This window comes from Bufo bufo, chromosome 5, assembly GCF_905171765.1.
Source record: "Bufo bufo chromosome 5, aBufBuf1.1, whole genome shotgun sequence".
NCBI classification, from domain to species: domain Eukaryota; kingdom Metazoa; phylum Chordata; class Amphibia; order Anura; family Bufonidae; genus Bufo; species Bufo bufo.
Genome location: NC_053393.1, coordinates 117,041,425 through 117,053,604, shown reverse-complemented (window position 1 = coordinate 117,053,604; position 12,180 = coordinate 117,041,425). Strand labels below are relative to the sequence as shown.

The 12,180-nt window shown below is 41.8% G+C and overlaps 1 protein-coding gene across 3 annotated transcripts in view; it reads left to right on the top strand.

The window, feature by feature from the left end:
• TRIM55 (tripartite motif containing 55) overlaps nt 1–12,180 on the top strand; it is a 186,300-nt gene that overhangs the window by 108,923 nt on the left and 65,197 nt on the right. For all 3 annotated transcript variants that reach the window (XM_040432405.1, XM_040432403.1, XM_040432404.1), the window contains exon 5: nt 7,187–7,420. In XM_040432405.1, the coding sequence (XP_040288339.1) occupies nt 7,187–7,420 (234 nt within the window). The remainder of the gene's footprint in view (nt 1–7,186; nt 7,421–12,180) is intronic.

Here is a 12,180-nt window from a genome sequence, read left to right as displayed (position 1 = left end):
TTCACATCCTGCCTTTTCTCCTTCTTCTCCTCTCTCCTCCCATTTGTCCTTCACTCCACCTTTCACCGTGCCATCGTCGCATTCATCTGGCACAAGGCAGGCTTCTATGGCCCAAATGTTCGAGCATAAATTGGTGGACTCGGAGACCTTTAGAAAATTTATGGCCATTGGCACACCGCAATGGAAGGTCCCCGGAAGGAAATATTTCTCCCAGAAGGGCATCCCTGAACTATATTGCCATGTTCAGCGGCAAGTTAATATATCTCTGGCACACAGTGTCGGTGCCAAGATACATCTGACCCAGACAAGTGGTTTAGCAAACACGGGCAGGGAAGGTACATAACTTTTACTGCCCACTGGGTGAACCTTCTAATGGCCGTCAAGCATGTAACCCGTGGAACTCATGTGAATTTGGTGTTACAGCCACTAATTGCATGCAGGCCTGCCTCTTCTTCTCCTCCTCCTCCTCCTCCTCCTTTATCCTCCGTCTCCTCCTCGGCTGACTCCTCCTTTTCCACTGCTACCGCCTCTTTCGCTGCACCCCCCAAGCTCCCCAGAACCTATTTGACGTGCCAGGTGAGACGTTGCCATGCTGTGCTGCGTCTGCTGTGCCTGGAAGCCAAGAGCCACACCGGTCCTGCACTCCTTTCAGCTCTGCGGTCACAGGCCGATCAGTGGCTAACCCTGCTCAATTTGACAGTTGGTAAAGTGGTGTGTGCTAATGGTCCCAATCTGCTGAGCACGCTGAAACAGGGCAAAATGACACATGTGCCATGCCTGGAACACGTCCTGAACTTAGTCGTGCAGCGATTCATTGCCAAACACCCCGGGGTCCAGGACGTCTTGCAGCAGGCCAGGAAAATCTCTGCCCATTTCAGAAGAACTTTCACGGCCATGGCTCGCCTTGCTGACGTTCAGCAGTGACACCACTTGCCCGTCAGACGTCTAAATTTGTGACTGCCCGACACGCTGGAACTCCACCTTGTATATGCTTGATAGGCTTCTCCAGCAGAAACAACTACCTGTATGAACTCTGCGGCAGGACAATTTCTGGGGAGCTTGTTTTTTTTTCACCGCACCATTGGCTGCTCATGCGCGACGCATGCAGACTTCTGCGGCCATTTGATGAGATCACCAAACTGGTCAGTCGCAGCCAGGGTGCCATCAGTGACATCGTACCTTTACGCCTTCTTTCTGGAGCGTGCATTTCGTTGTGTCATTGATCAAGCCATCGAGGAGCAGGAAGGTGAGGAAGTTGCAATGCTGAATGAATTCCCGGGGCGGGGGGGCTACTCCATCTGAGACAGCAAGTCAGCAAGAGTCTGAAGAGGAGGAGGAGGAGGATGATGCCTGGGGGGAGAAGGAGAAGGAGGAGGAGGAGGAGAAGCAAGAAGAGCAGGCTTTCAACTTTTTGGGCATCCCTGGTGTTGTCCGTGGATGGGGGGAGAAGACAGAGGACGACATTCTCCTGGGCGATGAGCAGGAGCCAGGCCACTCCACCGCTTCCAATTTAGTGCAAATGGGGGCCTTCATGCTCCAGTGTTTAAAGAGGGACCCCTGTATAAAAAGCATAAAGGGCAAGGACCAGTACTGGGTGGCAACATACTTAGACCCCCCGGTACAAACACAAAATGGTGGACATGTTACCAGCATCACAGAGGGCTGTCAGAATGCAGCATTTCCAGGCCTTGCTACGAGAGATGCTGCATGCTGCTGTTGCAGGCGCTGGCAGAGGAATTTCCATTTCCACCCACAGAGAAACAATTGCGAGTACCAATCCTACAGCGCATGCAAGAAGAGGGCAGCTTGAAGATGTGTTGGTCACTTCGGATATGAGAGCATTCTTGCAGCCAACCCATCGACAGCCGCCCTCCAAATCCAGCCTCAGGGAACGCCTAGACTGACAGGTGTCCGACTACATCGGGTTAACGTCCGATGTGGACGCTTTGAGAAGCGAGGAACCCCTGGACTACTGGATGTGCAGACTTGACCTGTGGCCAGAGCTGGCACAATTTTCCATGGAACTGTTGGCTTGCCCCTTGTTGAGTGTCCTGTCCGAAAGGACGTTCAGCGCAGCAGGGGGGATCGTGACCGATAAGTGCACTCGCCTAGATCACGACAGTGTGGACTACCTCACATTTCTAAAAATGAATGAGGCATGGATCTTGGAGGAATTCAACACCTGTGACGACCACGTTTAATTGAATTTCCTCATGACAGCCCACAAATATCCGCCACCACCCAGAACAAATAATGGTCCCTGTCTTAGGTAAATACAGCGGCATAAAAGGCCTTTTCTGTTCGGTGAATGCCTAATGTTTGGGACCTCGGAGGAATTCAACACCTGTGACGACCACGTGTTATCGAATTTCAACTATTATCATTTGTTTTCTTTTCAAGAGGGGGTATTTAGTTAGCTATGTTTTTAATCCAATTTTATATTTGTTGTTCTTTTAAACATATGTATTTGACATCTATTTGTACTGGCCTTCAGTAAAATTGATATCCAATGACCGTCTAATATACCTCCAGCCACATAATTACTTGTTCTTTTTTGTCCGGTGAATGCCTAATGTTTGGGGCCTGTACTACACTGGCCTGCAGTAAAATTGATATCCATTGACCGTCTAATATACCTCCAGCCACACAATCACTTGATCATTTATGTACGGTGAATGCATAATTTTTGGGGCCTGTAAATTAACTGGCCAACAGTGAAATGGTTATACGGTGACCACCTAATGTACCTCCAGCCACATTATCAATTGTTCTTTTCCGTACAGTGAATTAATCATTTTTGGGGCATGTAGTCGACTGGCCTGCAGTAAAATTGATATCCAATGACCGTCTAATATACCTCCAGCCACATAATTACTTGTTCTTTTCTGTCAGGTGAATGCCTAATGTTTGGGGCTTGTACTCCAGTGGCCTACATTTTAATTTTTATCCATTGACCGCATAATGTACCTCGAGCCACATAATCACAATTTCTTTTATGTCAGGTGAATGCCTAAATTTTAAGGACCGTACTCCCGTGGCCTAAAATAAAAATTTTCTAGGCTCCAGCAAGGCACATTTCTGAGAATTTCCCTTTAAGACACATAAAAATGGCCCCTGATTAAAATACATATTCTTTTGGGGAATTTTTGCCATTGATCCCCCTCTGGTATGTCACTGTCCATATTGTGCACTTCTTGTAAGTATTTGGTGGCTGCAAAAATGACCTGCCATTAAAGTGGATATGGGCCCGCCGCGAACTTGCAGTTCGCGAACATTTGATCGCGTTTGCGAGATCGCGTTTGCGAATCGTCCCGATGTTTGTTTATCACTACTGGCAAACATTATAAGGAGTCATTTTTTGTACTGGCACACATTATAGGGAAATTATTACTAATGGGGGAACTATGGGGGCATTATTACTTATAGGGCAAAATGAGGGACATTATTACTATTGGGATGCACTGTTACCACACAGTGCACTCTGGCAGAGAATTATTACTATTGGTAGGACTTTTAGGAGGACTGTTACATTGGGAGGCACCCTGGCACGGTATCAGCTTAGCACAATTATTTTTGGAAGACAGTATGTTTATGACCATATAAGTTTCAGGGACACTATTTGCTGGGAATAGTTATTTTTAGGGCACTGTCTGCAATAAGGGGAATTTTCTGTGCGGTAATAGTATTTTGGTGAGGAGGATGAAAAAGTAGTTGTCAAACTCTGCAGAGACAAGAGATGACTGAAAGAAATCATCATGGCGGTCTGGTGTGAATGGAGAAGATAAAGAAAGCGAACATCTACATCAGAGGGGACATCACTGGATGTAAGAGGTATGTGGTGCTGTATTACCCTGTATGTTTTGTAGCGGTGTATGTAATGTTTTCAAAGTATGTCTTTAACAGTAGGGCTGGAGGTAAGGGGTTAAGTTAAGAAATTGGCGTGGGGCCTACTGTACTCAGGAGTGTAACTAAAGGAAGCTGTCAGAAAATGTGTCTTGGGTGCCCAAAGTCAGGAAACCAATGTGCTCTTTACAGGGTATTCAGATACTGTTACGGCTGTGGATGTGTAACCACTGTGCAAACTACCAAGAGCGGTTGGCTGCTGACCCACTGGCTCATAACCAGGAGGAGGAAGGGGTCAGGGCAGGTGAATATACGCAGAAGTCAATACACAAGTGGATAAACAATTATTGCTGTTTTACAGCAATCTAGCAGAACCTAGCAGATCCATGCAAAACATGTTGATTAGGCACGGGGTGGAACCAAGCCTCCAGCATATGGGCTTATGCACACGAACGTATATATTTTGCAGTCCGCAAAACACGGATCCACAAAAAATACGGATGACGTCTGTTTGAAATCCGTATTGAATCAGTTTTTTTTTTACTGATCCATTGTAACAATGCCTATCCTTATCTGCAAAATGGACAAAAATCAGACATGTTCAATACTTTTTGTGGAACCGCAAGGGGACACCTTTTTATTTTGCGGACCCATTGAAGTGAATGGTTCCGCATACGGGCGGCAAAAAACCCCGGAAAGACATGGAAAAAAAATATGTTTGTGTGCATGAGCCCTGTCTAGGAGAGCTCACAGATGAAGGAGAGGAAGGTGTTAACCCTTGCAGTGCTGAAACTTAGATGAGATACACTAAATACTAGTCCCAATTCACACACAGGCAGTTGACGCCCATGCGCAAGGGACAGCAGCAGCATGAGCTACCATTGTAACAAATCCGCGGCTTTGGCAAATTGGCAATGAACTGAAATCTTTGCCCTGGGCGAAGGAAAGCCAAAATACAGCTATGTAAATCTGGCCCTGATTATGGAACTTGCGTGAATTGGTGGAATCTTTGTAAATAATTTATTGACAACCGATCACACGCATCAATAAGGAAAACGCACTTATCCTTAATAATAAATATAAGATATGCATGACATTCCTTCGCGTGGTTTAATATATCATGCTAGTTTGAAGCTAGAAATGCAGCATCAGAACATTTGGAGACGTAATATTCCAGATGACCTCACAGGTGACTGATTATTTCATGAATGGCCTTTAGAAAGAGCATCCTAACTGAAGTAGACCAGGAGACCAATCATTTTTTACGTGAACCTTTTTTTTTTATGCTTCCATATGACACATGGTTAAGAATAAAACGTGTTAGTGATTTGGTCACATTTCAGTTTGGGTCAATTTCTCGTCAGTTGGCTTTATTGAATGCAATGAAAGCTATATGAATGTTTATTAGATTTAAATGTGAAGGTTTATTGGTTTGAGATAGGGTTAGAAGAACAATTTAAATGCAGAAAAGAAGAAGATTGACGATCAAAATCCCTTGCATTTGAAATATTGTACTTTATATACACCATGGGTGTTGCATGTGATTGTAAGTGATCATGGCTTTTAATCTGGAGTGAGCTCATCTTTTTTAAACTGGCTAAACTGGTGCCATTCACATAGTAATAGGTGTACTGAGAAGAACATACTTTCATGCAGGGTTTTCTAGGATATTAAATGTGGAGCATAAAGTCTTCTTAACTATTCTATGTAGTAATTATGGCTTTCATCAGCATAGAGGGAAATGTTGCATGTTTCCTGTGAACAGATATATGGTTTTGTAGAAAAAAATGTATGGATGTTTTTGGGGTATCCTTAATTTTTTTGTAATGAACACAGCATTGGAGCAGTGGAAGAAAACTGCAATAATATATGAGCCCTCAAAGCTAAATGACAAAAGAAATACAACCTACAAGTAAATGAGACAGTCAAGCTGATCCACGTAGTTTGAACATACTAAATCATGGATCATAATTTGTAAGCTGAACCCCAACGCAGAAAGTAGAAATAAAAGATGTTTTCCCTCTATTAGAAGTGATCACATTGCTGAGATTCTCACTATGCTCAGAATCGTGGAGCCACAGCACTTGTTAAAGGGGCTTTCCAAGGCTCCTATATTGATCACCTATCCTTGGCATAGGCCATTAATATAAGTTTGGTGGGGTTCCAGCATCCTCACTGATCCTCTGTTAGAAGAGGTCATGGCACTTCGGTGAGCAAATGTGCCACAGGATGCCATATGGAACCTGTATGCTTCCATGCCTAATCATATCTCATCTTGTATCCAGGTGGCCCAACAGGTACTAGACCCTCCTTTCATTTGTACAGTTTATATATATCATTACATCCACACATATAACATTTTAGATTTAGCTAGGCAATGCAGGGTCTTGATCTGGTTGTTGTTCTTCCACCCCTGGCTGTGTGATATGGGGCCTTGTCCTGCTGAAAAATGCAATTGTCATAGTTGGGGAACATTGTTAGAGCAGAAAGAAGCATGTTTTCTTCCAGGATACCTTTGTACGTGGCTTGATTCAGGTGTCCTTCAAAAAGACAAATTTCTCCAATTCCAGCTGTGCTGAAACACCTCTACATCATCACCGATCCTGCATCAAATTTCACAGTGGGTACGAGACAAAGTGGATATAGGCCTCTCCAGGTCTACGTCTAAACATTGCACAACCTGTTGGTGTTGGGCAAAGCTGAAAATTGGACTTATCAGAGAAGATGACCTTACTCCAGTCCTCTATGGTCCATTCCTTATGGTCTTTGCAAAACTTCAGCCCTGCCTCTAGAAGCCTGTTTTGAAATGACCTCACCTCAAATTTCACCTCAGCTCCCGCTTGCCATTCTTTTTGTAGGTCACTTGATGTCATGCTACTTACATCATACTACTAGATTCGAATGAGGTGGCGGTCATAACAGTCAGTAAACAGTTGTTTCCTCCCACTTTCTGTCTGCAAATTTATTGTCCCCAATGTTTGCTACTTCACCTTGTTCTTATAAATCGCTGTCTTTGAAATTTTAAGGATGGAAGCAACCTTACACTCACTGTATCCCCCTGCCAGTAAAGCTAGAATTAAACCTCCTTTTCCTCACACTGAACTTTTCTTTTCAAATCTTTTGGCATGGTCTGTAGTTATTTTTTTTATTGCAAATTCTTCTCATTTACTACTAGCATTGCTTTTGCAATCCAGCTGATTCTATAACAAGAGAATAGTGATGACCACAAGAGTGGTTTTTATGCTAAGATTTAGTTTAGGAGATCATTTGATCAGCACCTTAAATAGAATGAGGTGTGCTCTGTGCTGAGACAACATTTCAAATAATGTTCCTTGTCTTTTAGGAAAACAGTAGAAGACAGAAAGAACAGCTAAGTGAGAAATTTGATTACTTATATGCAGTTCTTGAAGAAAGGAAAGGTGAACTGACTCAAGTTATCACAAGAAACCAAGAAGAGAAACTTGAATATGTTAAGTCGTTAATGAAGAAGTATGCAGATCATATGGAAATTGTCGCAAAGCTGGTAGAATCAGGGATTCAGTTCATGGATGAGCCTGAAATGGCAATGTTCCTTCAAGTAAGTGAATGAATGCATGTGTTTTACTTTGACTGATGGAGATTCTAAATATAAAGTAAAACTTATTGCTTTCAGGTCTGTTCAACTCCCACCAAACTATTACCAATATGTTGATATTGTTATTAGATAACTGTACAAGTATACAACAGTTATATCTATAGTGTATGCTAAGAAGTTTTCCCGGATTACAAAAAAAAAAAAAGGACACAGAGACACAGGGCTTTTCACTCTGATTCTGATAAACGTTCAGGTCCTCTGCATGGGAAATCAAATCTTTAGCACTAGTACTTTTAACAGAAATATTCTACATAAATGAGACTTTGCACATCTATTATTACAGCAAGTCTAGCATAAATCGGAGGAGTTTATTAGAATGTAAAGCGTTTGGTTGGTCTCCTTCAAAAATCGTTTTACAGCTTAATATTTTTCATTTATGTATATAGCTCCACTTCCAAAGATGAATAAGCACATCACCTTACTGATTATGTACAGAGAGTTACAGCATGCAATTAAATCCCAGCGCTGCATTCATTATTCAGCATTCCTCAGAGCTGAAACCTTCCAGCGCTGCTTGCTTACTTATTGCCTGCACAGAGTTTGTTCTGGTGATGTCTTGTGAGAATTCTTTACACCATGTTTTGTAAAGTAATCTGATATAAGATCAATATAGGTGAATCTGATAAGCTTAATTTATATAATATATATATATATATACAGTCCAGTATATATACAGTATATATGTGGGCCAAAAAAGAGGGACTTGACACCTAATTGTTTATACTGTGGTGGACAATGGGCCCCGCACTCACCAGCTGAGGACTGGGGGTTCAGGGAGAACAATGCCATGCCACCCACTCACCAGCGTAGTGGAGAGCGGCTACTGCAGCGCCCACATATGCTGTATATATATAGAGAGAGAGTGAGAGAAGAAAGGGACACTGTAACATGAGATACACAAAGGTGGACATCAGTTTTAACAACTTGGTCATGGGCGTAGCTATAGGGGGTGCAGAGGTAGCAGTCGCTACCGGGCCCAGGAGCCTGAGAGGGCCCAAACAACCTTGTGCCACATAAGAAGAAACCGGTATTATAGAAAGTGCATGCAGGTCAAGTTACACCTCTGGCTTTAAGAAAGGGGCCCCTGGCCACAAAGCACTGAGGGAAGGGGGGCCAAGCTGAACTCTTGCACCAGGACCCATGAGCCTGTAGCTACTCCCCTGAACCTGGTCATGTTATGTTTCCACTATGCCCAAGTAACTCTTACAGGCAATAAGAAGATGGAAATCTTTCTGATACAAGCTGTTCATCCACCTGCTGCCATGAAGCTAGGAACTATCTGGGATGATGGCAGCAATTACAGCACCACAAAGGCTGCAATGTAACATAAAACCAAGCACTTGCATAATAAATAGTATTAGTCTATAAATAAATGTCTAACCACTAAGGGTCCCAGCAGGGACACTGCAAGGACCCCCACCAGTCTTAAGGACAGGGGAGTGTTCTGTCCCCTTTTCCTCCTCATAGGGTTTACTGGAGCGACTGTGCACATGCTTGGCTGGTGCTTTATTTAAGCTGCAGGCTCATGCAGTGAGAAGGAAAGGGGGACACAGGACCCCTGTTCACATGATAGGTGTGGGTCCTAGCCGTCAGAAATGTTATCTTTGATCCTGTGTATAGGTGGTCAATGTTGATTCTAGGAATATCCCTATCCCTGCCTGGCAGGGTTGATCCTGCTGATGAAAATGATACCTGTCTTGTGAAAATGGGTTGCAGCTTTCCAGAGAAAATATATTTTAGTTCTTTAAACACTCAAAGACGAAGCCTATTTTCACCTTCATGGCACAGCCCCATTTTTTGTGTAAATACGTCACTTTATGTGGTAATAACTTTGGAATGCTCTTATATATCCAAGTGTTTCTAAGATTTTTTTTTTTTTTTTTCGTCACACATTGTACTTTATATTAGCGGCAAACTTCAGTCAATATATTTTATTTTTATTTATAAAAAAATCTAAATTTAATGAAAATGTAACAAAATTAGAAATTTCTAATTTTTTATTTCTCTGCTTTTAAGATGGATAAGTCATATCTCGCAAAATAGTTAATAATTAATATTTACCCTATGTCTACTTTATGTTGGCATCATTTTTCAAATATACTTCGATTTTTTTTGAGAGGTTAAAAGACATATCTTTAGCAGCAATTTTACTAATTTCCAAGAAAATTTCCATAGCCTATTTTGTAGGGACCAATTCAATTCTGCAGTAGCTTTGAGGGTCCTGTATACCCCTTCCCCCATAGATCAACCAATTAAAAATAGAACCCTTCAAAGTATTTAAAATTAGATTCTGGAAGTGTGTTAGGTGTTTCACAGTAATAAATGCAAAATGGAGGGGAAATTTAAAAATGTAATTTTTGTTTTGCAAACTTTCAATTTCAATCCATTTTTTGGAACACAGTAGGTGATAAAATAGAAATAAAACTCCAGGTGTATTACCCTGATTCTTCAGTTTTCAGAAACTTCCCACCTGTGGCCCTAGAGTGCTTATTTACTCAAATATCGGCCTCGCAATTGAAGGAGCACTTTGTTGTTTTTCGGGAACTCCATTTTTTCAGATGTTTTTCAGGCACAATTTCTGGTTTGCAGCAGCCTTGAGGTACAAAAATATAAGAAACACCCCTAAAAGTCCCCATTTTGGAAACTACACCTCAAGGAATTAATATAAAATTTGTTACAATTCAAGCATGAAAATAAGAAAGGACATATTAACAATAATATGTAATTTTATCTCAATTTCTTTTTCATTTTTAAAAGAGTTAACATTCAAAAATCACCTAAAAATTGTTATGCATTTTCTCCTGAATAGGCAATTCCCCATATGTGGTCATAACCTGCTGTTTGGACAAGTCACAGGGCTCAGAAGGGAAGGGGATTTTATTGGAATGGGTTTGGGCACCATGTCGAACTTACAACACCCCAGAGGTATTAGTAGCGTGGGTTGCCAGCACCCGGGGCGAGCCATGTATTGCAGATGATGTAGTAGATAGGTATAAGGCCCCAGAATTCAGAACACGCACAGTGTGACCTGAAGTCTGGGCCCAGGATGCGGCAGGGTGGGCCAAATTCTCAATCCACCCCCCAACCCTACCGTATAACAAATATGTGTTTGGACATTACATACATCACTACAAAATATACAGGAGAATACAGCACCACATACCTCATCCATCTAGTGACATCTCCTGTGATGTAGACTTTCCTCAGCGTCTTCATTCGGAAAAAAGACCGCCATGACACCTTCTTTCAGCCGCGTCTCAGCTATGCAGAGTTTTATTATTATTAGTTATTATTATATATAATGGCCCCCTCTGTAATATTAGGATATATAATGGGCCATTATATATCCTAATAATACAGAGGGGGCCATTATACTATATATTAGAATTATACAGAGACAGAGGGCCCATTATTAATAGCCTCTCTGTATAATTATAATATATAATGGCCCCTATGTATAATATATGATGGCCCCTTGTATAATTATTATATATTATGGCCCCACTGTATAACTATAATATATAATGGCCCCCTGTATAATATATCATGGCCACCCTGTATAATATAAAATGGTGCCCATTCTTTCTAAATATACTGGCCTCCTTTGTATCTCTTCTGCCCACCTCCATAGTGCCCCCAGTATGGCCCCCAGTACTTACATAAAAAAATAAAAAATAATAATACTCACCTCTCTTCATCACTTCTTGTAGTCTTTGCTTGGGCGTCCCGGCGCAGGCAGTCAGGAACACATCACACTGCCCTCCTGCGCCGTGTCATCACGTCATCGCGTCATCTCGCGAGACCCGGCGCAGGAGGTCTCGGTGATATAATCGCGATCTCCTGGACTCCTTGCCCGCTCTGCTGCTTCTTAAAGCTTCAGGCCAGGCGGATCGGAGGGGATGGGAGCCATAGGCTTCCATCACCCTCATTTTACTGCCTTCTGCCTGGCGCCCCCTACAATTTGGCGCCCGGTGCAACGGCCCCCCCCCCCACGCTACGCCCCATGGGTAGGTCATAGAATTTATTAAGATTGTACCATGAAAATTCAAATCTAATTACTTCCAATCGTATGTTGTTTTGCCCCCATTTTTTCATTCTTACAAGGAGAAAAAGCACCACATAAATTGTTGCACAATTTCTTCCGAGTACAAAAATACCACAAATGTGGTAGGAAAGAAGTGCCATTTGGATTTTGGAACATGGAATTTGCTGACATTTTTTTTTAAAAAGCTATACCTTTTTATGTTTTGTTGACAGAGCTGTGTGAGGGCTAGTTTTTGTCAGACAAGATTTAATCATTACATTTTTATTTCATTTTTTGAGAGGTGAGTTAAAAAAAATTACAATTCAATTTTTTATGTTTATTTTTTAATAGGTTCACCATGCAGTATAAAAATGCAGCAGAGTTAACAGTCAAAGTTATAACGTGTTTACTACATGTGATAACTCACCAAGTGTGTGCGTTAACTCTGCTACATCCGTATGTGATATAATTTTATTCTGCAGGTTGATGTGATTATGGCAATGCCAAATTTATACTGTTTTTTATGTTTTACAACTTTTTTCACTGTCACTTTTTTCAGCAAAAATCTGTTATATTTTCCATTGCCCTATACTAACATCCATAAAAAAAAAAAAAATTCCATCAACGTACAGTAGCTATGTAGGGTCTCATTTGTTGCTAAAGAAGCTGTAGTTTGTAT